This window comes from Eptesicus fuscus, chromosome 20 (assembly GCF_027574615.1).
Source record: "Eptesicus fuscus isolate TK198812 chromosome 20, DD_ASM_mEF_20220401, whole genome shotgun sequence".
Classification (NCBI taxonomy): Eukaryota; Metazoa; Chordata; class Mammalia; order Chiroptera; family Vespertilionidae; genus Eptesicus; species Eptesicus fuscus.
Genome location: NC_072492.1, coordinates 14,455,799 through 14,480,658, shown reverse-complemented (window position 1 = coordinate 14,480,658; position 24,860 = coordinate 14,455,799). Strand labels below are relative to the sequence as shown.

Here is a 24,860-nt window from a genome sequence, read left to right as displayed (position 1 = left end):
TTTTCTGTAATCAGCAAAGATCACAGCAGTGCTCACACACCTTAGACTCTAAAGGTTTAAGACTTTCCTTTTTGGGTGACTTAACTAAAACAAGGAAGGCAGATTACTGAAGATTGTGACATCATCTAGTAGTGCTGTATGATTGCAGAGGCAATGTTTAGGTTGTGAAATGACCCAGGCCTGCAATAAAAAAAACGTAGGCATGCTACCATATTCAGACAGGAAACTTTGGGCAGAAAGATATGCTACAGAATTCTATTTTAAGAAGAAAAAACAACCCAAAGACAAATCTGATTTGTATCAAGAAAAGAAAACCATATGCACATTCAATGAATGAGTACTAAAAAGTGAGAACATGCAGAGTCAAAACCCAAACACCTGTTTTCATGGATTTTTTCCTGAAACTCACATTTTTCAATAAGGTCAATGGCAAGCTCTTTGGCTCCAGGGTCTGTGCTCTTCAGCTGCAGGTAGCACCAGGAGAGCAGGCTGCCTTGGACAGACCAGAACAGGGAGAAGAGCACAGAGCCAACCTCCGCTTGGGCCTTGTTGAGCATCAACAGTTCACACTGCAAGGGAGGAGACAAAGAGAAAGTGTTTACAAGGCCATTCATAGAACACAGCCAAGGGCATTTCTTAAGAGAGCATCTGTCACTGGCAAAAAAAAATCCTAGGGAAATGGGAATGGTCACTAAAGAGCTTTCAACCCAGAAGTGACCAAGAAAGAGGTATTATGACACCTCCTCTTTTGCCCTCAGCTTTTCAGAACCTTTACAAATGGTTTTCACTCCATAAGGTTCCTTCTGCCCCTCAGGAACCTTACCCCACCAATTATCTCTTTTCCCTCTGACATCATCAAGTCCCTTTTCTCTGTGGCTCCTCTCCCTGAGCCTTCCGTCAAATCTCTCCCACCTTAGAAAACAATTCTTAGTTCCCTATGGCTTTCTAACCATCGTCTTTATTCTCTGGAGTTTCTCTGAAGAGTCACCTGACCTCCAGGAATAAACTATTGCACATAAGAACCACAAGACATGTTTGTATCATAGCTGCTGTGTAATTGCCCCAAACTGGACCTAACTGCCCCTCCATAATACAACAGATAAATTAACTGTGGTACATTCATAAAGGAAACACTATGCACATGCATGAACATGGATGAATTTCAAAAATGCCCGAATGAAGAAAACATGTCACAGATGTGTCCCCTCACTCATTTGCAAAATTCATTAGGAGCCAAGGCAGGCTGGGAAATCTGTGTGCTCATTGATGGTCATAGGAATAGAGCTACGCTCATACTGTAAATGAGGGTTGAAGGGGAAGGCACAGTGACAGCTCTATTACATGCTCCTAAAAGCAGGAGGCAAAGACCACAGGGAGCAACCATCAGTTACCTCTCGAGCAGCAACAGAGAGGAGAGTCCTCATGACAGCCAGAACTTCGTTGATGTTCGTGTCAGCCAGGTCGCCTTTCTCAGGTAGAAGCAGAAGGCCGCCTGGATCCCTATCACTGAAAGAACACAAGTCAGTCATGACACCTTGTTTCAGGAAGTGGATTTACATGTGTTTTTATCTTAAAAGGTTCCAAAAAGGAATCTAGCAAGACTTCAGTGTCAGTTTAATGGGATGAGAAGAATTTGGGTCAGGAACAAAGCCATGGTCCCAGCTGGGTATGGGGCACTGTCCCAACACATGTCCTTATGTAAGCACAGTACATAAATCCTCAAGTCCTTAGAAGAGATGCCAAGGAATAAATCTGATGAATAAATCACCTTGACCACCAATAAGAAACACACCTAACCTCATGACTGCTAACTTGACAATCTGGGCTAATCATTCCGTGTCTCAAATGTTCACATGACAGCCCCAGCCTCTTTCATCATCCTTGATACTCCACTCTGAACACATTTTATAGAGCCCTTTAAGTCTGGCAGCCACACCAAGTATAGTTTGACTTGCAGACAGTAGCTCGGGCTGTTAGTTCTCTCCCTCCAAGAGTCTATACCTTCAGCTCTGGCTGGTGTGGCTCAGTTGGCTAGAACATCGTCCTGTACACCAAAAGGTCGTGCGTTTGATTCCAGGTCAAGGCACATACACAGGTTGCAAGTTCGATCCCCTGTCAGGGTTACGGGAGGCAACTCTGATATTCCTCTCACATTGATGTTTCTCTCTCTCTTTGTCTATCTTTCTCTCCCTCAAATCAATAAAAAGCATATCCTCCGGTGAGGACTTTAAAAAAAGTCTATACTTTTAATAACGTAGCCTACAGGCCCATTAGAAGTCAAAGCAAGCAAAACTCTCTAAGTCATCCCCTCCAAGCATACTTCTTTTGCTAGCTACCCTTCTGCAGTTGGTTTTAATGTAATAGGGTTTTTAGATTTCAGTACAGGGCTTCAGTTTTTGTCTTCAAAATTATTTAGAAACTGAAGTCTTAAAAAAAAAATCCTCAATGGGTTCAATTTTAAGTTATCTTATAATGACTGGGACTTAGATTAAGGTCTGGATAAGATTATCATTCTCCCACTACTTAAGTCACTCCTGCGACAAGTGGTATATCACCCAGAAACTTGGCTGAGCAGAGGGAAGTAGCTGGTTACTCCAAAAGCACATGAAAGGAAGGGATAGCTAAAGAAAACAACTTTGCAAAGATTTGAAATATTGGACAATTGAAAAGAATTACAAACTTACCTAAAATACGTGCACAGTGAGCGGAAAGTGAGCTGCAGGGATTGCTTATGTTCCTGCTCAGTGACATTTTTCTAGAAAACAAGAAACTGCACATTCAGAAAATCTATTCCATGACATTCCAATGACCTAGAGCAGCATGAATGCCCCTACCCTCTGTTCCCAAGCATGAGGAAAGCCGGGGTCAGCAGACTACCTCACAGTGCCCAACTAAGACCTGGCCTAGTGCTAAGAGGGAGCAGAACCACCCATCTAAACAGAAGATGGCAATTTACTTTTTGTTCACTGCTAAAGTTATCATCAAGGCTTCCTGCAGGAAAGCTTGTTGCAAATGTTTAAGAAGATGACTTCCAAAAGATGTACACCAGTACTTTTCATCCCTGGGCATGCCATAGCAAGAGGAAAGAGCAGGGACAGGGAACATTTCTTGTGAACTTTCTGTTTGTTTTTAAATAGGATCTAAGCTTTTTCTATATAAGCCAGAACAGCCTATGGTGACAGTTATATAAATCACACCTCCTGATGGGGCTACTAGGCTACAGTGGGAGCACTTTATTTTTTCTTAATTCAAGAACTGTATTGAACACCTACTGCTATGCAAGAAACTGAGGGGGATTTAAGACCCAGGGCCCTGACTGGCACAGGAGGGTGGGAGAAATAAGATATGGCCGCAGATGACAGCAGTGCTGTTTAATTTAGCAGAAAGAGAAGGGAAAATGTAACCCTTACCACTGCTGTCAGAGGGATGGGCAGAGGGAAAGTGACTGGGCTGCTCTGCTAATAGCATTGTCATTCAAGAGGTCATATGTACTCTTTCTATTTTTCTCCGTGGGACACATGCCAGGAAAAAAAAAATCGTTTGCTTAGCTGCCTGGTAAATGCTTCTAGTAAACAAGTAGGACTGAGCTTTGCCCAAAGTCCAGTGGGTCAGATCAGGGATGCTGAAGGTTATAACTCAAAATGTGAAAACTAGTGCCTCAAGCTGATATGCAAATTTTGCAGACAGTGAAATGCAACCAGAGATTCTTCCTCCTCTCAGAAACCGTTCTCAGTCATTTAGAATAACAATTCTCTTCTACTCCTAATGCATATGAGGTTGGTTTTTCCTTGTGGCAGGTGTTCCCAACTGGACTGAAGACCTTAGCATCAGAAACCACATTTTATGCTTCTGTTCTGTCCTTTATTTCTATAGGCTTTTATGCATCCCACAGAGCACTTTTATTACATTTGTTAATTAGCTGTTGCATATAGAAATGCTTTTTCAAAATACTGTCTCTAATCTTTCATCTCAAACTCTTACCAGGAATTCTATTAGATGCTTGTCTACACAGGCAATAAAAAATAATCTATAACCATATCATTTATAAATAATTATTATTGGTTTTATATTTTTCAATTGTTATTTTGCAAATTTCTTTTCCCGGTTCTACAGCACTGGCTAGGCCTTCTATTACATCATTTTTATCAGGAATATAATCCACACTTTTAACGTAAACATGTACCATCATGGTGAAGAGATGGTTCCGCTGGGTCTGTCGATCAGGAAAGAAGATGGCAGCTCCACCGAGAAGGGTATTCCTGACTTCTTGCTTCAATATTTCCATGGGCACAGAGTCTCCATCCACCCTATCCACCACTGACAAAAATGAACAATGGAATCAGCTTTAATTTATTCCATCTATTCGCTTACTATGTCTATATCTGCATTAACTAGCCTATAAACTCATTACTCTCCATTTTGCAGTTAATACCAGAGCAAAGAAATATTTCTGTACATGCTAGGCAATGTAAGGAAATTATTTTTTGTTTGTTTGTTTACATTTAACTAAAGTAAAGACTATACATATTAGTTTTAATTTCATTATTTCCCCGTCCTTTTGAGACACAACTTGGCAAAGACTTAAAAATAACTTCAGTTAGTCACATGTGTTTAATTTTCAATTTATCATTATAATATCTTCCTCAATCTATCAAACTCATCCCAGTAAAGACTGAAAAGTGTGACAATAATTTCTCTCAATATCAGACAACTACTGTATATCAAAACCAAGAAGAAGTTATTGATGAGGGAATAAACACTGAACCAAAATAAGATTCAAAAGAGGATCAAAGGAAACTCATTTTCCAACAAAACAATCCCTTTCCTGGGCTTGCATGATCAGAGGACCCCGTTCTCCACAGCAAGACTAGCACAGGATCACATTAAAGAAAACCCCAATCCTACCATCACATAAGTGTGTATAGAGCTCCTTGGCGGCCTCCACTGCCCGGGGGCTCTGGCGGGGAGCCTTTGCGTCCTCAGATGCAGCCGCAGAGTCTCTCTGCAGCACCAAGAAGCAGCTCTGGAGGAGCTGCAAAAGCAGGGTTTGGGCACAGATGCATTCTTCCCTGGGGCTACAGAAAGATAAAATACATCAGAGAGCAAAAAGGCAAGTTGCTTTTATCCCCCCTCCCCCCAAGCCAAACAGTCCACAAAGGGCTCTCCTCCAGACATCAGGCTCAGTAAAAACAATGCCAACCCAGAGGAATAAAGGTGGAATGGAAAGAACACTATACTATGTAGAGTCTGCAAATACAGACCCCACCTGACTGCCCACAGTAGGGCCAGGAAATGTAATTTTTCATCCTGTTTCCTCATCTGTAAAATGAGGGTACTGCTATAATACTTAAGCTGCTCACCCCACAAGGTTATAATGATAATCAAATGAGAAAATGTTTGGAAAATACTGCCCAACTCACAAGTGATTTATAAAAATGTGTAATTTCTATATAATATTACTTTTCTGTTATTTCTATACCTAGATGTTATTTTCCATAATAAACCAAATCTTTAAAATCATAACAATAAACTGGTGGGAAGTAACAAAAACTTAGAAGAAAAAAAACTGTCCATTTAGAATAGGAAAACTCAGTGTCTGGAGTGTGTTTTTATATGATTATCACCTTATCACAAATTCTGACCTACTTTTGCTTTAATTTACTGTAAAAATTCCAGAAGATCTCTAAATCAAGACCTGCGAAGTCCAGAAAAGACTTATATTTTAGGCCACTTTCCTTCTGCTGCACCTAAAGACCAGAAAAAAATAAAATTAAAAATGCATATGGAGAAAGACCATAATGGCTCATTTACTTTTCACTGTTAAGGGATGAGGTAGCCACAAGGATAAAATTCCCATATAATGAATGCTTACTCTTTACTACTAAAAAGTCTATGAACAACTTTTTTTTGGTGTGAAACTTTCTAAAATATGTACGTGTATGTGGTATGTATATGTATATATGTATGTAAATGTATACACACACACACACACAGCACACACACATACACACCCATGGAGGCTCCCTGACTTCATCAACACCACACCTGAAACATAAATGAGGCTTCACTGGATGATGATTACTGTCCAGGACCACATTACAGTGTATTTTGACCCTTCCCTGAATGTAGGCTAAAAGACCAATTCTGCTATAAATGCTCCTGCTATTTCTCAGCATCTCTCTCATTTGCTATTTCCTGCTGTGATAAGAGAGCTTGAATAACAAAGACCAAACAAACCATATAAATTGAGTTACCAGCTTCTGAACAGCGCCCTGAAGCAGAATAAAGGTCAAGAGTGGACACTGCTGCCCAGCTGGTGTGGCTCAGTGGTTGAGTGTGAAACCATGAACCAAGAGGTTGCCAGATCAATTCCCAATCAAGGCACATGCCTGAGTTGTAGGCTCGATCCCCGGTGGGGGACGTGCAGGAGGCAGCCAAATTGATGTTTCTATCTCTCTATCCTTCTCCCTTCCTCTCTTTCTAAAATCAACAAAAACATATTAAAAAGAGTAGACACTGTTGCACACCACACAAGAGCACACCACTGAATTCCTGAGACAAACCATGTTCTCTATGGTGGTGGCTGTAAGAATTAACCTTTGAGTGAGTTATTGTGTTTTTATTAGTGACTGTAGAAGTCAGTATGAAAAACACAATGATTTCAAATTCTGACGTTATTTTGGTACTTTTAATAAACAAATAGAATTTACCTACACTTCAGGAATAATTATCCTTAAAGAAGACATAAATCCCATAAAATTGCTTTGACTCCCCAGTCTGCCATTGACAACCATAGCTGGAGATCGTTAAGCTCTGTTTGTATGTCTAGTCTAGGAACCCTCACAATGATGGCCATAAGCCACTTAGTGTTTCACTGACTGATGCCCTCAGTGTCCAGTACCTCACTCCCCTTGGCCTTCCAATGTCATCACAGCATGATGCCTCCCCACTCTTTGATACTGCATGGCTCCAGCATGGCCAGGTTCCACTGACTGGTGTTCATTTCCCTGGACACTGTCGTTATTTTCCCCAAGGAGTGAAGTCTAACAACTGAGGAAACACTACCAGGTCATGGGCAAGCTGCTGGATGAACTGAAGGGTCCTAAGGAGCAGTGAGGCCCCGCAGACACTCTCCTCCATGTCCTTTCTGCAGTGAGCACAGATGGCACTCTGTTCTGCTTCTGCTCTTGCAGGCCGGAGGTAGCCACTGATGCTCAAGCCTTGTACTCCCAAGCGCTCTGCCGACTCCTGACGGGTGCAGAGGAACTTCACCATCAAGTACTAGAAAGGACAAGAGAGATTTCAGGCGAAGGACTCAAGAGCCCTGGATATTGATGAAAGAGAGATAGGAGCCTTCTTTGGAAGTTGCTCCTGTGACTTTAACAATTTATGAGGTACCAGTATGCCTAGCACTGGGAACGCATCTATAACAAATAGGGGGGGAAACCACACAATACAAATGCTGAATGAAATCTGGTTTGGGAAAGATCATAATAAGAGAAATGTCATTACTCCTCCTCAAAAACAGGATTAAGACAGGATGAATAAGAGACGTATGTTTCCTCTGTGGCACCATCATTTTGAATAGAAATCAGATATATGGCAAAAACAGTCCATGAATGCCAATGAGGAAGCATCTCAAACTCCCAGCAGATATATATATGCAAACCATGTGCTGGGAGCCCAGGACGCAGCCTTGTCTGCCCAAAGCTAAAGCCATTTTCAAAACCCAACTTCTGTGTAAACTATCTGCTTCTTACAGTGAAAGCTCCTTGGTCGGGGCCTTTCAGAATCCACTCCTCAACTGCATAAATATTTACTGAGCATTTACTGTGTGTAAACCCTAAAGATGGTTCTTATTTCTCTATTTGAGCTTCTTACTAAGCCTTACACTAGAGGTTAAAAAAATTAAGTAGCCAGATAATTTCCTAGCTATGGAAACATATCCTCTTGCATTTATGCCTGTGCACTTGCCATTCTCTCAGCCTGAGATGCCCTTCTCCGCACAACTTATCCTGGCTAAAGATGGTGGCTTAATCAACTTTCCATAGTTAGCATCACACCACCTTTCCTGGGAAGCTTTCCTTAGAGAACTCCAGGCTAGGTAAGATATTTTTCTTCTGGGCTGCAAGAGCCCCCTGTATATCAGCCCATATCACAGTGTCACATACATCTGTGCCTTCCACTGGACTATAAACCCCTTGAGGGTCATAATCATGTCTGATTCACCTCATGGGTTCCAGTGCTGGCACATGGCTGATACACAATAACCACTCGATAAATACTTACAGAATAAAAGGAGGGGAGTGGGCCAATACATGAAGGTCACAACTCAATAATGCTTACTCTGGCAACTCTGCACTGTTGCAGCTTGATCTCTGCTTCATCCCACTCTTCTTCCAGCTCAAACCAGCCAATAGGATCATCCTCTCCAAGATCATCAGATGAGCAACCGATCCTATAAACACAGGGCAATCACAAACATTTTCGTATTCCTAAACCTCTCAAGGGTCCAATGAATAAGACACCATGTAAGTGTCATTTAACTTGTACATATGGCCTGTCAATTAACATATAAGATAGTTTGTGGTAATTTCCTCCCCATCTCTCAAACCTTCTCATCCGTGAAATGGGAATTATCATCAGTCCCAAATGTAATCTGAGAACTAAATAGAAAGTTCGCTTCCCTAGATAACTGGTTTATCTGAAGAACAGACATGAAGTCAAGGCATCGTAGATGAGCTATTCGGGAGTAAGGTACAATGCAACAGCTGGTGTGTGTTTCTGGAAAGAACCAAATGGGAGGCAGGTTCAGTTCTGTTTCCCTGGCTAATGTATGTCTGAGCAGCCCGAGGCTTGGGCCACTTGCAACAACTGAAGGGTAAAAGCTGGGCAGCCTTAGGTCCTCGAGCTCCAAAAATGAAAAACTTCAGCCTGCAGAAGCCTCAGCATTTTCTCCTGTTCCTTAAGAAGTCCTTCCAAAAAACAAACAAACAAACAAACAAACAAATAAATAAAATAAAAAGAAGTCCTTCCAGGAAAGCAGTGCAGCCTGGAGGCTGAAGAAGCACAATTGTGTGCCACTTCTTTTTAAAAACCAGACAGCCTAGCTTAGTGGTTGAGCACCGACCTATGAACCAGGAGGTCATGGTTCGATTCCTGGTCAGGGCATATGCCCGGGTTTCGGGCTCGATCCCCAATTGGGGGGTATGCAGGAGGCAGTCAATCAATGATTCTCTCTCATCACTGATGTTTCTCTCTCTCTCTCTCTCTCTCTCTCTCTCTCTCTCTCTCTCTCTCTCTCTCTTTCTTCCTCTCTAAAACCAATAAAAATATATTTTAAAAATAAAAATAAAATAAAAGCCAGACACTTGAATGGTACTCCTTTCAGGAATTAAGACAAAGAAAAGGCAGTCTTTTCAAGTAATAGTTCTAACTTTAGACTACGTAGCCTGTGATACAGCTAACAAGCCAGCATCACATGAATATCCTTTATGGACAGGAGAAGCAAGCACTGGATTTATAGCAAGAGGGAAAACACAAAGGATCCAGAGTAGGTTCTGGAGAGAGAAAAAATGTTCTCTATTTAACATAAATCCTTCTTAGCATAAACCTTTCACAATATAGTTAGTCCTAAAATTAATGGGACAGCTGGTATTTTGTCTTAGCCCAAAATCATCAATATTATATGTTTGAGGATTTTTTAATTTACTCTTTGGGAGGCTCACGGAAATCTCTGAGATACAGAGAAGTGGCAGGATGTCAAAGAGCAGAGAGAAACAACCTTTTTCACTACACCACACAGCAGGCAAGGTGGAGAGAAGCAAGCTGAGTATTAGTAGTTAAGTGTACACAGCAACCAAACAGCTGGTCCTGGAGCTGACTGACCACTGTCTGGACAGAGGGACAAAAAAAAAAAAAAAAAAAAGGCAAAAAAATAGCTGCATGTACATTAACGTTTTGACTTCCAAACTGGAAAGGCAATGATAATATGTAGGCCAACCAAATCAGGATTCCAGAGTAGTTCAGGCTGAACCCAGAGGTAAAATCAGCAAGGGAGTAGCAAACAGGCCTACATTGAGTTTAAAATAAGTCATCCTATATAAGAAGTGAAAGATCTTATTTGACAAGCAGGTTAAGGAAAAAAGACCTAGTTTAATATGTCCCAAGAGTGGGACTGGCTACTTAAAAACAACTATAATCTCTAATTACTATTCTAAAAGAAAAGCATCTTTTAAAAAAAGAGACATATAGGGAGATTTTAGGAGTGAGGAAAATTTGATCATTTTTATTAAGAGGGCTGAATTAAGACTACTGAGTTGAAATTACAAAAGTAGATTTCAACTAACATATTCCAATTACTGTAGTGTAGTGACTTCTCTATCATTAAGAGTATTCTGCCCTAGCTGGCTTGGTTCAGTGGATAGAGCGTTGGCCTGCGGACTGAAAGGTCCCAGGTTCGATTCTGGTCAAGGGCATGTACCTTGGTTGCGGGCACATCCCCAGTAGGGGGTGTGCAAGAGGCAGCTGATCGATGTTTCTAACTCTCTATCCCTCTCTCTTCCTCTCTGTAAAAAATCAATAAAATATATTTAAAAATCAATAAAATATATTAAAAAAAAAAAAAAGCTTAGTAGTACAGTACTGGATGATAAAGGCTTCTGTTAACTCCAGCACCCCATTACCTGTGATATACAGTAGCAAAAACAGCAAACCTGGGGTTCAGCTTCATGATTTTTAACTTGCAATTGGTAACAAAGGGGCAACACTGCTCAATGACCTCTGCAACTAAATCCAATAGGTCCACTCCTAGACTTGATCTTATTGCTTCCTGGGTAGCATTCAGCACCATTGCCCACTCCCTACTTCTCTCAACCTGGCTTCACGATAACACATGCTTAGCTTTCCTGTTGCTTGTCCGGCTGTTTTTCTCACTCTCCTTCCCTCTGTTGCCCATTAAATGCTGGTGGCTCTCAGCATGTTGACCTAAGGTTGCTTCTCTTCCTAGCCCCCACACACTTCCAGAATGACCTCTTTTAATTCGTTTAAAATTATCATTTAAATGTCTATCGTATTTGTACTTTCAGCACAAATGTCGCTTCCAGGCTCCTATTTGTCCAGCTAGCTATCGAATATATCAAAGGCTTCCTAAAACATCAAATTCAAAAGGACCAAAACTAAGCTCACCATCTTCCCCCACAAACCTATTTTCCCCGAGGTGTTCTCTCTCATAGAAAGACACTACCAATGCTCCCATCTTCCCAAGCCAAGACCACAGAACTCATTGATGCCTAAGCTTTCTTCCCCCTCCTGCTCTACATTCAGTAACTCAACAGGTCCAACAGCAACATCTCTCCATTGCTGCTCTTGCTGCTCTAGTTGAGATCACCCACACCTCTGGCCTTGTAGGTGACAGTGACAGCCTCTTCCATTTCATCCTGCTTCCATTCTTGCTCTCCTCCAATCCACACTACAGGTGTGTACTTCTAAAACACACACCTGATGTAGTTCTTCTTAGATTCCCTCAACAGCACACGCCATCCACTCCCTGCCCCACCCAGCCCTCCCACTGCTTTAAGGATCAAGTGCAAACCCTGAAACAGAGGCAAAAAGACCTTTAAACACCTGGCCTCTTCCTAGCTCTCCAGCTTCATCCCTCACCATTTTCCACCTCACAGTGCACTTCAGCAATATGGGACCTGTCAGTCCTCGAATATGACATACTTCACTTCTGAGTTCTCAAATCTGCTCTTCTCTTTGCTTAGGACATTCTCCTTCCACTTCTTCAAGTGGCTAATTAACTCTAACTCATCCTTTAGTTCTTAACATAAACATTTCCTCCAGGAAGCCTTCCTTAACCAGGTCAGGTGCTCTACTGTGTGCTCCCAGAACACACTACCTTCTCCTGCCTAGTATTCATAGTACTGTGATACCACCAGTTTTATCCTCTGTTTCTGAGCTAAACAGGAAGCTCCATAGAGCAGCAACTGCCAATTTGCTCGTTACAGTATCTTCAGTGCCTAGCAACAGGCCTAGCACATAGTAGGTGCTTAATAAACATTTTCAATAAAAGCATGACTAGAAGGAGGGAAGTTGGGGTATAGGTAAATTTCCAAGTAGCTAGGTAAGACTGAAGACCTCAAGCTGCCCATAATTCAGGTGTGTATTATTATCCAGCCATCTTGAAAATGTGTGTGCCTGGTCACAGAAGGGACCAACTTAGGAGTCTGTGAACAAATTAAAATACACATCTTCACATATGCTGTTAGAAGCAATGAATGCTCATGGCCACTGAGGGTGGGTTAGTGGCACATTTTCTGTAAGGACAAGAAAGCATATTTCACCAATAAGAGAATGTATACAATCTTATTAGATTTTTATTCTGTTCCTTACCTGCTTTTTACAAATTGTCTGAATTCCTTAAGTTTCCATTTGTCATATTTTTCAAACCTTTTGAAGTGTTCTTCTGCATGAAATTTATCAGAAGATGAGTTATAGGCAAACACCAACCCACACTGGGCACCAATGCCGCCACGTCGAACCTGGAAATAGAGATCTAGATAAAGTACAGCAGAAGGGCAAAGTTCTGTGGCTGTTTTGTTTCCAAATAACATGGTTAAATTCAAATAGCTTCAAACAAAATCAAACCAACAAAATGATCTTTCAAATACATTAAGTCCTAGGAGATCTAAGATGGCGGCAGAGTAAGTGAAAGTTACCTCCTCCTAGAAACAAATTAGAATTACAACTAAAGTATAAAACAATCAACCTGAATAACCAACTGAGGACTAACTGAACAGAAGTCTTATAACTAAGGACATAGAGAAGATGCTACATTGCAACTGGTAGGAAGGGCAGAGATTTAAAAAGGACTGGCCCTGCACCCACACATGGCAGTTGAGAATCTGGAGGAATATTTCAGCTGCGAAGATCTCCCCTGAGGAACAAGAGGTCTCAACCCCAAGCTGGCCTCCCCAGCCCGGAGTACAGAGCCAGGAAGAGGAGCTCCATAACACCTGGATATGAAAATCAGTAGGGAGTCTGCTAGAAACCCAGGGTCCCTCTTACAGGGCCAGAGTACAAAATTTCATTCTCAGGTACTCATCCAGTGAAAGGATGACTATTCAGAGCAAACAGGAGCTATTCAGGGAGAGATTGAGTTGTATGGCCTTGGGGAGAGGGCTAGAGGGACAGCCGCCCTTGTCTCTGTGCTGAGTCCTTCTCCCACACTGCCCACAGACACCATCTTTCCTAGGGAGATCTATTGGCCCCACCTTTCTAGGGAGATTTACTGGCCCCACCAACTCCCTGTGGCCCTGCCTGCCAAGCTCACGCCCTGCCAAGGAATCAGCTGGCTGTGGGCAGCCTGGGCCCACTGCAGTCTTCCTTAGAAGGCTCCTGAGGAGGTTTGGGAAGACTCAGGTCAGAGACACATAGAGAAAGACTGAGACCTGTGGCTCTGGGGCCATTTCTCCCCTCCCCCAGCTTGAACACTGCTACACCCCCCATGGGAGATCTACTAGCCCCGATCTCCCACCTCCCTGTGGCCCCACTGCCAAGCTCCTGCCCTGCTGAGGAATTAGCTAGCTGCAGGTAGCCTGGGCCTGCTGCAGTCTTTCAGGGGGTGTCAGAGATGCACAGGAAAAGACTGAGTAGTGTGGTTCTAGGGCAAAGGCCATTTATTCTCCCAAACACCCTAACCCGGTGCCACTGTTCCTGCAGAGACCTCCCTCCACATGGCCAAATCTTAAATCTGTTTTACCCTGAGGGACTCTACTGGCCTCACCTGATGGCTCCCAGAGACCCTGCCTCATTACAGAGGTCCACAGCCCAGCAGAGAGTGGCTGGTCTTGGGTTACTCTGAGACTTTTGTTGAGTGGCTGAAGTCCTAGTGCTGGTGCCAAGTCTGAATCTGCCTGGGGACTTGAAGCTGCCTCATGGAACCTGTGTACCACCAGAGGCTCTTTCAATGGCTGAGCCTAACAGGCACCTGGCAGGTGGGAGCCAGGTCTCAGGGTGCACTAGGCCTTTTGCTGACCTGCCCCAGACTCAACACCGATAGAAGCTGGCCTTGGTACCTGGCTTGGCCCCTCCCCGCCACACCCAGGCCCAGCAGAGGCAACCACCAAACCACAGAACCTTTGGTAGCTCCTAATGGGTAGCTCAGGGCCAATTACAGACAGAGTCTGACATTGACCTGCACAAGAGTCCCTCCCAAGAGTCACACCCAGAACCAACAAACCCAGTGGCAGCTTCAGATCACATCAGAGCATGACCCAATTAGCTCCACAAGTGGCACACTCAATGGGAGATCTCAGCAGACCCCAGACCTTTCTGAGACAAATTTCACTTCATGGTGTCAGCCCCTGCACAGCAGTTCATACACTGTGGTTGGGGTCAATCCTCATAGTCAGCCAGCCTGAGGGTCAACCTCACCCACAGACAGACCAATAGCAATCAAGACTCAACTACAACAGGAGGGCTCACATAACCCACACAAGGGACATTCCTAGAGCACCTAGCTCAGGTGATCAAGGACACTGTTCCACTGAGCCCCACAGGACACCTACTACATCAGGCCACCCTACCAAGACTGGGGGACATAACAGATCTACCTAATACATAGAAACAAATACAGAGAGGCAGCCAAAATGGGGAGACAAAGAAACATGCCCCAAATGAAACAACAGGAGATATGAAATACATTAAGTCCTGGAAAAGTTAGAAAGCTGCATCCTAAGAAATGATTCCTTACCTTTCTCATCCTTATATTCACACCATTCACAGACCTAACAATCTATTCACCTTTGTGTCCCTGCCCTCTGCTACAGGCCTGACACAAAAACCATTCAATGTTCAATGACAAACAGTGGCATGGACCTCTGAACTGTAACCCTCTTTTTAAAAACAGTAGTAACATTGCTTAAAGAAGCTAACAGGAGAGTTACCATAATTCTGATCTGTGTAACTTGGAGGGCAGATTCAGTTGCTGTAGAAAAAATAGTACTTGCTCTGGTTTTTCCAGTCTCTGTGAGAAAACCTGCAAAAAAGAAAAACTAAAGTTAGGATGACTGACACTTATTTATAACCCTAAGAACTAAGATCAACAAAAACAAATCATGTCCTTTGAGGCAGGGGATAACTAGTTCAGCTTAGAATTTCATGGAAATTAGGGAAAGATTTCCCCTCAGGACAGAGTCAACCCCACTGAGAAACCCCCAGGTATCAGACCGCTGGCCGGGCACAGCTTCCTCAGGGTGCAATTGGCTCAACCTTATTGGCAGCCCTGCTCTGAGATTATACAGAAATAAAAAAGTTTATAAAAACTGTGACTTTCATTCAAAGAGACAAAAGACTGGACAATCAATCATCTTTCTGAGCCATTCCTAAAACAATGACTGATGTTTAACTGGCCTGACAAAGGCAAGCAGGCTTAGAGGCTGAAAGAGGGATTAAATAGCTTTTAGAAGAGTGTTAGGAAAAGGTTGTGAAAGACTTTAAAATGGAAAAAAAAACTTCCTAGATGTTCTGTGTAGCACACTGTTTGTGTTATCTCCACCTTTCATGGTCTCCAGGCTATTTTACAATTCTGTAAATTGTAGACTAATGACAGTAACGCAAATGATTCCTGTCTACAAAAATAAAACTTGTGTTCTGGAAATGCAGCTGGCTATTCCTTTTGAGTAGTGACCATTTTTGTATCTATTTGTAGATTCCTGTATTTTATGAAATCTTTGAACTGTTTGTAACAGCTTATTGGTTCCCTCACTAATTAATGACACACATATAATGTTTGATGTGTTCAAATTATAGTTGTATGAGATCACAGTTTACCTTTTTTGTTGTTAATAATCCTTTAATAATTCACAAAACTGCCTGCTGCTAGACCCAAGGCTGCCTTTCTCTTTCAAACCTCTGTAAATGCATCTGCTAAAGTCAGCACTAACCAACCACTCTTCCTGGGACTATGAATTGCTCTAGACCCATGGTCGGCAAACTGCGGCTCGCGAGCCACATGCGGCTCTTTGGCCCCTTGAGTGTGGCTCTTCCACAAAATACCACGGCCTGGGCGAGTCTATTTTGAAGAAGTGGTGTTAGAAGAAGTTTAAGTTTAAAAAATTTGGCTCTCCAAAGAAATTTCAATCGTTGTACTGTTGATATTTGGCTCTGTTGACTAATGAGTTTGCCGACCACTGCCCTAGACCATGCTGCCTTATCAAGAGGAAAACACTAAACCAGTTTCATGCTTCTTACTTCATTATATTGAGTTCAATAAAACAAAAACTTGTGTAATCAAATTTCCATAATACACAAAATTTTTCACCAGCACCAAGAAATTTAAATCCAAAGGAATCTTTACTAATTCACAGAGAGTAGCTATTATATAATCTAGTTCTATCAAATAGTAATTCTACAGACAATTTTAAGAAACCATATAGCCAGAAAATCACACAAATTCCACTAAGCAATTAATACTAAAAACTACATCATTTACTGAATTGTCACTTTCCCAGGGGTCTGGATGCCTCTATCTTATCAAATCTATTGTAAAGGCTGAAATACTGCCTAGAAATTAACTGATTAGTCAGTACTTTTAGTCTCAAAGTAGCTAAAGCAATACTTTAAGTCAAAAGAATCAGACTCTTTTTATCTATTTTTTAAAATATATATATTGATTTCAGAGAGGGAGGGAAAGGGAGATAGAAACATCAATGATGAGAGAGAACCACTGACTGACTGCCTCTTGCACACCCTCTATGGGGGACTGAGCCACAACCTGGGCATGTGCCCTAACTAGGAATTGAACTGTGACCTCCTGGTTCATAGGTCAGTGCTCAACCACTGAGCCACATCAGCTGGGCAATCAGGCTCTTTTTAAATAACACTGCCACCAAATACACATGTAAGCACAGAAAGGAAGGAAGGAAGGGAGGGAGGTGAAATGAAACCTTTCTGCTTCCTTTTCTTGGCAAAAAAAAACCACCACACAGAACACCAGCTCATATGTGTAACTGTGATATTTTAAAGCAACATTTGTTTTGAAACCATGCACCCTTACTCAATTTATGATCTTAAAATGCCAAGGGGGAAGATAACCAATCACATATTTAAAGAATTTAATAAATCTAACCCTTCAGTTATATTGGCAGCACCCTGCATTCCTTTAAAATACCAGACTGTGGCGTTGGCTCCCAGGAAAGTCAGCCCTCTGAGTGCCAATGCTGGGGTCCTCATAGGGAGACTATGCATGTGTGGGGGCAGATGGTATATGGAAAATCTCTGTGCAGCAAGTGGCACTTGTCCAGACCTGATAGTTCTCGCAGCTGGGGAGTTAGTGTACCAGTGAAAAGGGCTTTCCCCCCTCTACGAGGAAGAAACAAATCACTCCTCAAAACCCAGCAGTTCTGGCTGAGAGGAATTTCCCCTGTCCCGCCTGTGTCCTCAGGCTCAGCTTTTGTAGTAGAGCAAGACCAAAACCTACTGGAGTTACAAGACCCAGACAGTGATGGCTGTGGAGCAAGTGGCCAGGAGAAACTGAGTCTCCTCCCCATACCATTCACATCCCACACACACAACAAAAATAATAAATCCACAAACTACTACTAGTTCACAAAATCCATCCATCCCAGGGAGGAGAGGTAGACGGATAGGACACAGGGAGAATAACAAAGTATTCAAATCAGACTAGGCATAGTGCTGGCAAATGCTTCTGATAGCTACAGAAAAAAACCTGGTTCTTGCAAACTTAGAATAGTGTTAAAAATGCACATACTGATTTTTAAGACAATGAGAGTACTCTGTATAATATAATGAATAGATATCATTATAAATTTGTTCAAACGCACAGAATATACAACACCCAGAGTGAACCCTATAGGCTTTGGGTGATTATGATATGTCAATAGGTGATCATCCTTGGTTTTAAAAAAAAGTACCATTCTGGTGAGTGAAGTGGATAAATGGGGAGACTATGCATATGTGGGGGCAGATGGTATATGGAAAATCTCTGTAACTTCCTCCAATTTTGTTGTAAACCTAAAACTGTTTAAAAGAAAATCCTTAAAAAAAATAAGAATAGATGGAGATATGATTTGAAATGGTTATAAAAGTTTAAAAAAAAAGATAAAACAAAAAAGAGGATTGTGAGTGGATGATGATGACAGTATGAAAAAATCCGTGTTGCCCAGCCAGCGTGGCTCAGTGATTGAGCGTCATCCTGTACAAGAGGAGACGGCAGGTTTGATTCCCAGTCAGGGTATATACCCAGGTTGCAGGTTTGATCCCCAGTCAATGCGGGAGGCAACTGATGGGTGTTTCTCTCTCATGTCGATGTTTCTCTCACTCTTTCTCGCTCTCTCTCTCATGCTCACTCTTGCTCTCTTCCTTCCGCTAAGATTAAAAATAAATCTATATACTGGTTTCATGCTCAGGAGACAAAATATGCAAAGAGCCTTTGGCAGAGTGGTCTGGTCTTGCCTTTCCTTGATGGGGGAGAGGGCGAGGGAAAGGGCAAAGAGCTGCCATGGCCTCCTCCCAACACTACCTTGGATTCAGGTGACTCAGTGGCCTGCAGTGGCCTTCAGTATTGCAGGAAATGGATGCAGTGAAGAAAATGTCTTTGCAGAGGCTGAGCTGGTAGGAAGGACTTCAGGAAGACTGTCTACTGCAAGAGTCTATTGCTTAAGAAGACTACCAAGTAGAGGAGGTGCAACGGGGAAAAGCACGTTTTCCCAGAGGTCTTTACCTCACTGGTACTAAGAATGAATACAGGCCCTGCCAGCCTGGCTCAGTGGTTGAGCATCAACCTATAAACCAGGAGGTCACAGTTCAATTCCCAGTCAGGGCTTGATGTTTCCATCTCTCTATTCTTCTCCCTTCCTATCTAAAATCAATAAAAATATTTTTTTAAAAGAATACAGGAAGCAGAACAGAGAAGAGGGGACATAGAGAATGTGTGACATCTGTGTTGCTGTGAGGAAAGCAAAGGAGAAACCAAATTCAAAGCAGTAAGGCCAATTCCTTTGAATTTTTCACAATTGCTGTAACATTCCACTTCCTTTACTGAATTGGCAATAATCAAAGCAAAAAAGTGACTAGAAAGGGGACATGTGCAGGAGACTAACAGGCTGGCCAACAAGATGGATGAGGAAGAGACTCACAAACACGCCGCTGGAAGAGGAAAAGAGCTACTGCAACGCTGAAGAGAGTATCAGTGATTATCATGCTGACACTAGGGAAGGAGTAAGCTTGCTTCCACACACATCAAATGCCAGACTGGCCAGACTGAAAATACCCTCTTAAATTATGTTTTCAGCTCTATAGTGCTACTGATCCACTGAGTTTCTTAAACTTTAAGATAACATAATAAACAATCTGAACTTTGAAAAGGTAACTTTTTATATTCCAAGAGAAAGAGTCCTTATTTTCAAAAGGCTCTCAAATATTTGTTTACAGGTGATTGGCACCTAGCAGATTATAGTGCTGTAATAAAGAAACCACACCAATGGTTCAGGGACCACTGTCAATCTGAAGGGCAACCTGACGTGATGACTGCATATCCTGAAAATCTCAGTCCAGCGTGTGATTTCACACAGCTGTCTAGTGAGTTCACTGTGGTCCTTTTCATTCACTGGAAACAGACAGATCCACCACTCACCATCCCTGGTCCATGGTTCAACAAGGAGGTTTTCAGGTCCCGACTTCTCTTCTTTTCCTTTGACATCACAGGCCTGCAACGTCAGCTGGAGAGGCTTACCTGATCACAGGAAAGAGAGAGAGTGCATCAAGCCAGCGCTATGAGAAAATGAAAGCTAGTGTGCACACCAGGGGAAAGGGAGTACCTGTGGCCACCCAGATTGCGGACTAAAAATTTACTCATTTAAAAGTGAAAACAGAGAAGCAATATTAGACAACAGTTAACACCATCTTCTGTGCTTTCCTGGGAGACAAAATACAGCTTATCTCCCTAAGTGAGTTCAAGAAGAGCTCTCTAGAATAACCGCTAATCAGAAACAAAGCACACTGTAAGATAGAGATTAATACCATAGATTCAATATATTTGGAGGTGGGAACATTCCCAAAATACTATTTTAGAGCCAATAATTAATTTTTATTGTAATTGCATTTAAAAATATAAATAATGTCTTAAGGATTTGAGTCTTTATTCTTTAAGACACCTCCAAACAAAACTTTAAAGTTCTAAGAATTATAAAAAATCAACATTTGCTATGATGATCTGAAAACTTTTATTTTTTCTTTTGTTTTAATAATATAATGAATACCCATGAACCTCTAACCCAATCCAGAACTAGAACATTACCAATAACGAACATCCCCCCGGCCCCGAGTAGTCCTCCCTATCCAGTGCTCCCTGCCCAAATGACTGCTTATCTGAACTGAGAACTTTTCTGGAGAGTATATTCCAGACACTATGTATCCCTCCCATCCATCCATACTGCTACGCGCCCCTGCCCCACTCCAAAAAATGACCTTTCCAAATTTAGGAAAAAACCCGAATTTATAAGACATCAATTGTCTGACTTTAAAAACTAAACATAAAATAAGTTAACTGATAGTAAGGCAAAGGTACAAATATCATGGCAGATATATCATAATAATGCCTCTATTACTGAAGAGGATGGGATCCAATCTATACTTCATGGACAGAAACTTTAACACAAGAGGCTGAATGGCAAGTAAGTTGTTCCTCACATGCCAACTGTAGTCATTTGGGAGTAGCTGTATGGGCTTCCCTGTTGAGAAGGATTAGGAAGCCCCATCCTGGGCAAATAGAAAAGTATAAGATGGATTGCCCAAGAGGGGAAAGCGGTGGCAGGCATGTATGTATGTCCATATATGTCCTCCAATCAGCTATCATAGGGATGCATTCTAAGACAAGGATCCTTTGCATTGTGTCAGGGATAGTTCCCTCCCTCTTCCAAGTGAGAGGTACTCAAACTTCCCAACCCTCTTGGCCACACAATGAGACACTCCTGTACTTCACCAAAGATGGCTGTGACCAAATGGCTACCGAGCCTGAGTGATTAGGCCAGTAAATCCTGGAAGTACAGCCTAGTGGACACTTAGGTCCTCTTCTGCTGATGCTGCCATAAATAAATCAACACCCCCTTCTTCCTCCCAACCCCAGTGAAAGACGTATATTCATCCAGAAATTATGGTATATCTACAACTCAGTGTACACACTACCCAAAAAAATAAGAATATGCCAGAAATTCCCACATGGACAATGGTTTTATGACTTGTCCATCATGCCTAGGTCACTTACCATATTTAAGGAGTAGGTTCTGCCTGACTGATGCCATGGATGAGATGAGGGACGAGGCATCATAGTGTGTGTCCAGGTGGTCTGTGACAGTACACAGAGAGCTCAGCACTTTAGCAACACTTCCTCTTGCTAGTGCAAAAGCCAGGAGAGTCAGCTCCACCTCTGGGGTAGAACAGCAGCTATAAACAAAGAGCAAAACACTTCACTTCTTAACAACATGAGAAAATCCAAGTAAGCTCAAACCCCATGAGATTTTCACCCGAAGTAAAGTTAACCTGCCATATGCTTCCAATATGTTTACCAGAAATACTTTTTCAAAATCCTTAAGATAAACGAAAAAAAAAACTAAACCAACCCAGAAAATCAGATAATTAAATCCTCACTTCTGTAACCTTAATCTGTAAATATTAAATAATACTAATATCAATTTTAACAAGTCAAACTTTACAAATCAAAAATAAATAAATAAAACATAAATAAGCAACTGCAATAAGCCTCTGCTATTAAGAAGGCTTGGATAGCCCAGCTGGTGTGGCTCAGTGGTTGAGCATTGACCTATGAACCCGGAGATCACGGTTCGATTCCCGGTCAGGACATATACCCAGGTTGCAGGCTCGGTCCCCAGTGTGGGGCGTGCAGGAGGCAGTTGATCAATGATTCTCTTTCGTCACTGATGTTTCTATCTCTCTCTCCCTCTCCCTTCCTTGCTCTGAAATCAATAAAATCATATTTTTAAAAACAAAGGCTTGGGTAATTATTTGGCTTGGCCAGAGAGTTAAGGGTTTATTTCTTCAAGCACCAAAAACGTATTTTAGATCTACTGCACATCACATTATTCTGCCTTTTTCAAACACATGACCATGAAACTTTAGAAACTATCCAGATGGCCCAGGGCCTGGTTTTTATTCTAATATAGTAATGTCACTATATCACAGCTAAATGTTCCCACCCTAAGTGACCCCCACTATCAAGGTGCCCTTTCCCAGCTTTATAGACAGTCAGGCTTCTTAGATCTGTGCATGGAGTAAGCAGTTCTGAGTAAGGCCACAGGCTGGGGATATACCTGAACTAAGAAGTTTTGTACTTTATACATTGGGACACCTGTTCTAGCTGAATCAGAGGACTACTCCCTCTTTACCCCCAATTCCTAAGGTCAGGTGACATTACTAGATAATGGAATTTATATTTCGTTACCAACTTTCTCTTTGGTAACGAAAAAGGAAACATTTTTAATGCAGAACTTATACATTTTTTTAAAAATTTAACAAGCATATATACCCTCTATTTCCCACAAATCCCACCCCATCAACCTTGACTTTACCTAGTTATCCTTATGAGGAAGCTGTCCACTTCTTCCAGAACGTTGGGAGACAGGAAAGTTGAGCCATCCGTAGATCCCGGTGAAAGGGACAGTGGAGGCATGTGCTGCAGTGCCTTCCTAGAAGTGTAAAATGTAAAATCAGGACAAACCCAGGCAAAAAAATAAATTTAACAGTGTATCAGACAAAAAAGAAATCATCAGAAAGCTTGTCTTGATTAGTCCCTTATAAACAAACAAAATGTGGTACACAACATACACCGCCCTTTTTTCCCAATCATCATGGTGCTAAGTAGCTAAATAAGGTTTCTTTCTATACATATAATACCAATACTTCATTGCTATTGAAGCTGGTTGTTCTGCCTTATATGTTATTACTGGGTCTTTTTGCTCTAGCAGTTTTTAAAAAGAAGATTTTCAAAGGTGCTCTACATTTAAAAATAAATAAGTTTAGTGGTCTTGAGAAGATTTCATTCATTAGTGAAAAGGGCCCCCCTTGGACCCTGGAGTCCAAAGACCTAGATTCAAATTGATCCATCACTGCCTGGTCATGTACTCAGGGAAGGTCACAATATCCTTATCTATAAAATGGGGATAATTTTTACAGGTACATTTCACAATATGTCTGTTAATACTATACAGCATCTGAAAGTGCTTTATCAACAAAAAGTGCTATATAAATGTGAGCACTTGTTCCCCAAAGGATAACAGGAATGGCATGTGTGACTGCTTCACAGGACTGGAGTTGAAGGCATAAACAGGAAACAACAGGGCATCTGGGGCTGAGCTGCTGACTAGGTCTCCGTGATCAATGATCAACAGATTCTCAGTGACAGTCCCTAATGGCTTAGAGAAGAATGAGTATACCTTAAAGTAACTGGAAAGCAGAGAGAGTAACTTACTGAGTATTGCACAGAGAGAGTAACTTACTGAGTATTGCGCAGCACTGTCTGGACAAAGGCTGGATTTGTCTCCATGGAAGCCGTCACCAGAGATGTCAGAAGGGACCAATACCATATTGCAGAAGCATCTGAGACTGAGACCCCAGACTTCTTAACTCTCTGAAAGCCAACAGCCCTGAGACCATGAATTCTAGTGTCACATCCATCACTAAGACAACGCTTTATGTTAATCTGGACATCTGTCAAGTACAAACAACAAATTTAGTATTGGATTAACTTCTTCAGTTCAGCAAAGAACTAAAATAATAGTCACCCATATAAATTCCCAACTAAAAAAACAGCAAAATAGTAATTCATATTTCAAATATAAAATTCTGAAGCTACACCTTGATGCCCGAAGTAAATAATGTATGCAATGAGCTAGTATATAATAAACTTGTCAAAAAAGCATTGACCAATCTAAGGAATCATAGGAATAATGTATAAAATTAAGACTGGCCTGCCCTGGCAGGATGGCTCAGTTGGTTGGCGCATCGTCCTATACACCAAAAAGGTTGGGGGTTTGATCCCCAGTCAGGATGCATACAGGAGGCAACTAATCAATACTTATCTTTCACATCAATGTTTCTCCCTCTCTCTTTCCCTTCCCCTCTCTCTGAAAATCAATAAAAACATATCCTCAGGTGAGGATTAAAAAAAATATTAAAGGTGGCATAAATTTTTTCATCACAAAGCTTCATCGGAATTTATGAGTCTAAAAAATTAACAAAAAACGCATTTTTAAAATTCTGATTAAATACATAGTAAGAAAATCTATAGATTTTTTTTTTTAGAGTTCTGAAATTTGGATTTAGTTATAAAATAGTAGCTAGGTCATAGCAGTTGTAAGAATTTCTTTTTAATAATCAGGTGCAAATAAATGACATAGGCATGACCCACTTTTAAGAGCTGTCATTAAATTGCTTATTTGGGTTGGAGAGGAGAAGGTCAGAGTTAAAAAAGACACAACTTAGAGAAAAGACCACAGCATAAGACAGGAAGCTTCAACTCCACAAGTGTAACTACTTCTTTGCCTAGCGGTGAGACACAAAGACTCTACCTCCCTAGGCCTCAGTTCCTTTGGGCAAAGTAAGAACACTTCTTTTGGCCAAGGAAAGCTTTAGAAGAAATAAGACAAAACATGAAGCATTCCAGTTGCCTGAATGAAATAAGCCTGGAAAGAAATCACAGAATTGTGATTATTTCCAAAATGCTATATGTGAAGCAAGATTTTTAAAGTACAAAAATGGAAACAACCTAAATAATAAAAGGAGAGGTTAAAATTAAGGCATATTCATACAACACTAAAGGTATG

At 41.6% G+C, this 24,860-nt stretch overlaps 1 protein-coding gene across 2 annotated transcripts in view; it reads right to left on the bottom strand.

The window, feature by feature from the left end:
* The window catches only part of ZZEF1 (zinc finger ZZ-type and EF-hand domain containing 1), a 107,012-nt gene that overhangs the window by 55,063 nt on the left and 27,089 nt on the right, over positions 1–24,860 (bottom strand). For both annotated transcript variants that reach the window (XM_054709812.1, XM_054709814.1), the window contains exons 6-19: positions 23,535–23,745; positions 22,608–22,724; positions 21,287–21,465; positions 19,658–19,756; positions 14,949–15,040; positions 12,394–12,542; positions 8,347–8,458; positions 7,066–7,281; positions 5,647–5,747; positions 4,906–5,075; positions 4,184–4,317; positions 2,685–2,755; positions 1,392–1,506; positions 410–569 (exon numbers count right to left, since the gene is read on the bottom strand). In XM_054709812.1, the coding sequence (XP_054565787.1) occupies positions 410–569; positions 1,392–1,506; positions 2,685–2,755; positions 4,184–4,317; positions 4,906–5,075; positions 5,647–5,747; positions 7,066–7,281; positions 8,347–8,458; positions 12,394–12,542; positions 14,949–15,040; positions 19,658–19,756; positions 21,287–21,465; positions 22,608–22,724; positions 23,535–23,745 (1,926 nt within the window). The remainder of the gene's footprint in view (positions 1–409; positions 570–1,391; positions 1,507–2,684; positions 2,756–4,183; positions 4,318–4,905; positions 5,076–5,646; positions 5,748–7,065; positions 7,282–8,346; positions 8,459–12,393; positions 12,543–14,948; positions 15,041–19,657; positions 19,757–21,286; positions 21,466–22,607; positions 22,725–23,534; positions 23,746–24,860) is intronic.